Here is a 4,744-nt window from a genome sequence, read left to right as displayed (position 1 = left end):
GTGTTACGGGCCTCCACGACCTGGTGATGTCACCGCCGGTCGCCTAATCCACGTTCGGTTACCAGACACTTATCCTCTGCGACTGAGAAAACCCTGTTAGGCTAGGCCTAATTGATGTTTTTTAAAATGTAGGTTAGGCTATGATTTGTAAATAGAGCCCCTTTAAACCAGGCTATAAGTTAATGTTGTGCTAGAATAATTTAAATCCATTGGAACAGTTTTTATCTGGGAAAGCATTAACCTATTCAAAAGAAAATCAGGCGTCAAAGCTTAAATATCTGTTTTATCCTGTGTATCTGTTCAACCACCACACATGTTTTGAAATTCCCATTTTAGGGTTTAAAATGTGGTGCATGGAACCATTGCTAGCCAGCCTAGCAGCACTGCTGCTCTGTCAGTTCAGGCTGCAACATGTCCTGCCAAGAACTGTACAAAGTGCTCATAAGTTAGAGTACCAAAGTTATTGCCTATGATAATATAGCTTATATCTGGATTTTTTTGGTGATCTAACCGTAACTTAAACTTAATAAGGTATTTTTAAAGTCTTTCATATGTTACCACCTAGGATAGGTAAACTTACAATCTATAACTAAGATAACGGTAGGCCTTGGAGGTTGGAGGGTGTACAATTCACAAGTTTTGTTAAGTTAGTTGTTCTTAATTCTTTTAACTTATAATTCAGATTTCACTATCATTCAGCTCCTACGATTTGGATTTTGTAGGACATGCCCTACAAAATTTAATAATTAATAATCCTACCTACATAATGAATCAGGATCTTTTAAGCTACCCATTGTACCCACTGACTTATAGCCAGTGTTTCAACACGACCAACCTGGGCGCCCACAAAAAATAAGAAATAAATTTAATACCCAAAATGTTCTGTAATCACTTTTATTAATCAAAAGTGAATTATAGAAATTTATCAAAGTACGTTTCATAATGGTCATTTCTGAAAAAAATGTTTTAAATCAAATAAGATAAGTACTTGACTCACACATGTACCATTCTTATACCGGTACGGTACTTAAAAAAAAAACACCATTCAGAAAACAAAACATTAACTTTCTTTGTTCTTAGGCTTAAGTCAACTGTAAATTTATTTTTCTTTTTAATTGCTTGGCTTGTGAATTTTACCATATAAATTACACATAACAACTTAACTTCAAATAGCTTATTAATTTAAATGTTGGCATGAAGAACGATGACTTACCCTCCTTATGATGCACAATATACTTTTATTTGTTGGTCGTTGGTTCTATGTTTTACCAAATAGTGTAAACATGTGTTTTTAAAACACTATATTTTCAGAAAATCTTCTTGGGAAGGCCCCAGACCCCCCAGATGGTCGTTATATATATATATATATATATATATAAATAATTGAAAACACATTAGTACCCTTTTAAATTCATTTTTAATTATAAGCGACATGTTTCGACACTTAGGTCATAGTCATGTTTACATTTACAAATACAATAACCTACAATAAATAAATATATAAACTTATATTATATATGTATATATATTGCACCAACCTGTTCCAAATCCACGCCCATGCGACCAGAACTTAAGTAAAATGCCGCTTACCGGGTCAAGCAAATCTGATCCATTACACCTTAACCCTAGGAGTGGCGAGACAAATTTCAGTATATGGTTTGTGAAGTGGCACGCTTATTTTGGTGAATTTGTAAGGGGATTTTTCAAAAATCTGTATACAATTGATATTCCTAAGTAGAGATAAGCTTTGAATTGTACGGTACATTCATTTTGTTCGTACTAGTCAGTAGAATTCAAAAATGGCAATAAAACCAATTTTAGGAAGGAGGAGTTTTAGAAAAATGTAAAAAAACCACAAATATTTATATATATTTAAATTTTATTTTAAAAGCAAAAACTTGTCACATGTAATATAAATTTATTGCATGTGTTTAATCCAAAAAATGCAAATTGTACAGTTACCGGTAATTCATTTCTCTACATAGATGTACACAAAATCATAATATAGGCTACACAAAAGAATTATTTTTTAAGATTTACTAGCAACAATACGTAATAATTATTGGAAAACGTAAATTTCTGCAACTACACTTTGATAGATCCAAAAATGCCCTCTAATAATAAATCAATATCATAAATCCATACATTTTTTGAAGCCAATAATATTATTTTAAATAAGAATATTTATCTAAATAAGATAAGTAATAGAATAGTTTGTTTTCACATGAGCAAAAATGTAAACAAAACATTTGATCAGCTGTCACGCAAATTCACTGACTATTTATCCTGTTTTGGATCACACATGTGTAAATATTTATGCAAAATAATGAATAAATATTAGCCTACACCTAATGGGTCATTACGTATGAAATCAACCAATAAAAATTCTTTTCAACCTGACCATCTTGGATTTTGATGGATTTTGAGTCCTGAATCCAAATATTTTTTTTTAAATCTATGTTCATAGTTTCAAAGATATAAATATTTCAATATGGTAATATTTTTATGTTAAATTATTAGGCCTATGTATTAATTATTAATATTAATATTATTATTATTATTTATATGTTTAATATGTCAAAATGGAATAACATGCAGCACATAAGAAAACACTAAACTAAAACGCACATTACACCGTAAAATTACGGATAAAACTCACACTTCAGGAAGTTATCGGGCAAAAACTCACGACAACGCCGCCATTTTAGGTTAGACGATGACAAGTGTTCTGTTCTTTCAGCTTTGAAAAATCCAAGGCTTCTATTTGTGTGACCAGCCTGACAACATTGAATTATACTTTTCAAATTATATATTACAGTGGAGTCCCGATAATCCGAACTTCGGTAATCCGAAAGTCCGCTTAATCCGAAACCAAAAAATATATTTTTAAAATTTTTTTTATAAAAAAAATTAAAATTTAAAAATTTTTTGAAATTTTTCGAAATGTTTTTGAAATTTTTTGAATTTTATTTTTAGTTTTTTTTATTAAACTTTTAACACAGTTAGCTGTACCTTGTCAACGTATTCTGTAGCGGCCGGGCGAGATAGACTTTTTTTTAGAGTATTTTATTAAATATTTCACCATTTTTGTTATTACTGTAACATTTTTCATTTTCGTCCGACAAATCACAAATGAATTTTATTACTGTAAGTGATAATGCTGCAGCCACTAGGTCTAGCCTTAAGTAATTTGAAAAACAATCCGGGCTCGTGCCTGCGTCCTAAGACAAAAAAAAATTTTAAAAAAATTATTTTGTTTTTCAAAATGAAAAAAAACAAAAAAAAACGTTTAATCCGAAATATTTGGTAATCCGAAATGGGCCTGGTCCCAACCATTTCAGACTAACGGGACTCTACTGTATATGCGTTTCAGAGATCGACAATTTTTGTCGATTCACCTAACTATCCTCACGTAAAAATTGGCTATTTACAAAAAATGTTTATCAGCTTTGTATTATGGCACTTTGTACAATAATGAAAGTTTACTTCCTCCTTGTTGCAGTGGTATCACTTGTCTTTGCTAGAAACAAAAATTAAGTCTACTATGATTTTTTAAAATTAGCCTACTCATCTTTCACAATTTCACAACGAAACATGGTGGTTGCGAGTTTGCGTGTTATTTTCATTCAAATGTAACTCATGATTGGATTGATTACTTATGTTATAAGGTTCATTCTTACAATAAAATGAAACTTCCGAATTTCATCTTTCCATTGGTATAAGAGTAATGTAATTTTACCTACTATAACTGTGTGTAAACAAATTTTACGTTAATTGACAAATTTTGTTGACTGCCACTTCAGCAACACAGTTTGTGATCGATATTTTTAGTCGATTCACCACTCATAAGGTTAATTCAATAAAAAATCCAGTTTTATCCCTTCATGAAATTTCCTGTTCTGTCCCGAGTAAACTTTATATTGTATAATGCTTAATAGCTCTTTAAATTTAGCCTAGCTATGATACTTTCTAGAATAGTCTGACCAATTAGTGTTTAGTTTTTATCTGAAAATTTGTAAATAACTAAAAAAAGGATCAGAGCCGACAATCTCATTTCATCCCACATCCCGTTTTAAACCTGATCAAGGTCTGACGTAATTGAGTTTTGGGATAAAGATTCCATGTACCTACATGGAAACATTACTGACTGGGAAATTATTTATAACGTGACTATGGGAACCCATAACGATTTTCACTACTGTTAAAACAGAGAAAAAAGTTATCTGCTTACAAAAATTAAATGAACTAGCCCAAGTTTTGAATAAGTCTTTTTGTTAAAATTCTTGTCTGCTTGCTCCATTACCTTACATTAAACTTCTAAACCGTGAGTGAACATACAAAAACTAAGTTAAATAGTTATGATGTTCAACTCTTCAAAGAGATAAAGAAGAAACGTCAAATCATTTATTTCAAGGCATTTGGAATTCAAAGATTACAGTACCAAACGTCAAAGATATGCAACTCTGTTTTTTTAGCTAACAAATTTTAAAGCTAGTGAGTGAACCAAAGGTTCCTTTTCATTTCCTTTATAAGAGTATAATGTACTCTTGCGATATATTAGCACTTTTTAACAAATACTGCTAAGGGTATTTATGTAGATATGAACTTTTAGAGGTGATAAATGCTTTACTTCTGGACTCTGAGGTTTTTTAACACTTAGCCTATATGACTTCACCATAATTAACATGATTTGTTTGTTTTTCTAATAATCTGATGCGATATTGCTTGTTATGTGCAGGATTGA

The 4,744-nt window shown here is 30.9% G+C and overlaps 1 protein-coding gene across 1 annotated transcript in view; it reads left to right on the top strand.

The window, feature by feature from the left end:
- The window catches only part of LOC128998988 (dihydropyrimidinase-like), a 14,537-nt gene extending 13,451 nt beyond the window's left edge, over positions 1–1,086 (top strand). The window contains exon 8 of the mRNA XM_054425345.1: positions 1,081–1,086. Coding sequence (XP_054281320.1) covers positions 1,081–1,086 — 6 coding nt within the window. The remainder of the gene's footprint in view (positions 1–1,080) is intronic.
- The last annotated feature ends 3,658 nt before the right edge of the window (positions 1,087–4,744 follow it).

Source organism: Macrosteles quadrilineatus, unplaced genomic scaffold (genome assembly GCF_028750875.1).
Source record: "Macrosteles quadrilineatus isolate MER2022 unplaced genomic scaffold, UCM_ALF_1.0 Scaffold_7__1_contigs__length_78375512, whole genome shotgun sequence".
In the NCBI taxonomy this organism is placed as follows: domain Eukaryota; kingdom Metazoa; phylum Arthropoda; class Insecta; order Hemiptera; family Cicadellidae; genus Macrosteles; species Macrosteles quadrilineatus.
Note: the sequence above shows the minus strand (reverse complement) of the source record. Positions and strands in the feature narration are given on the sequence as shown.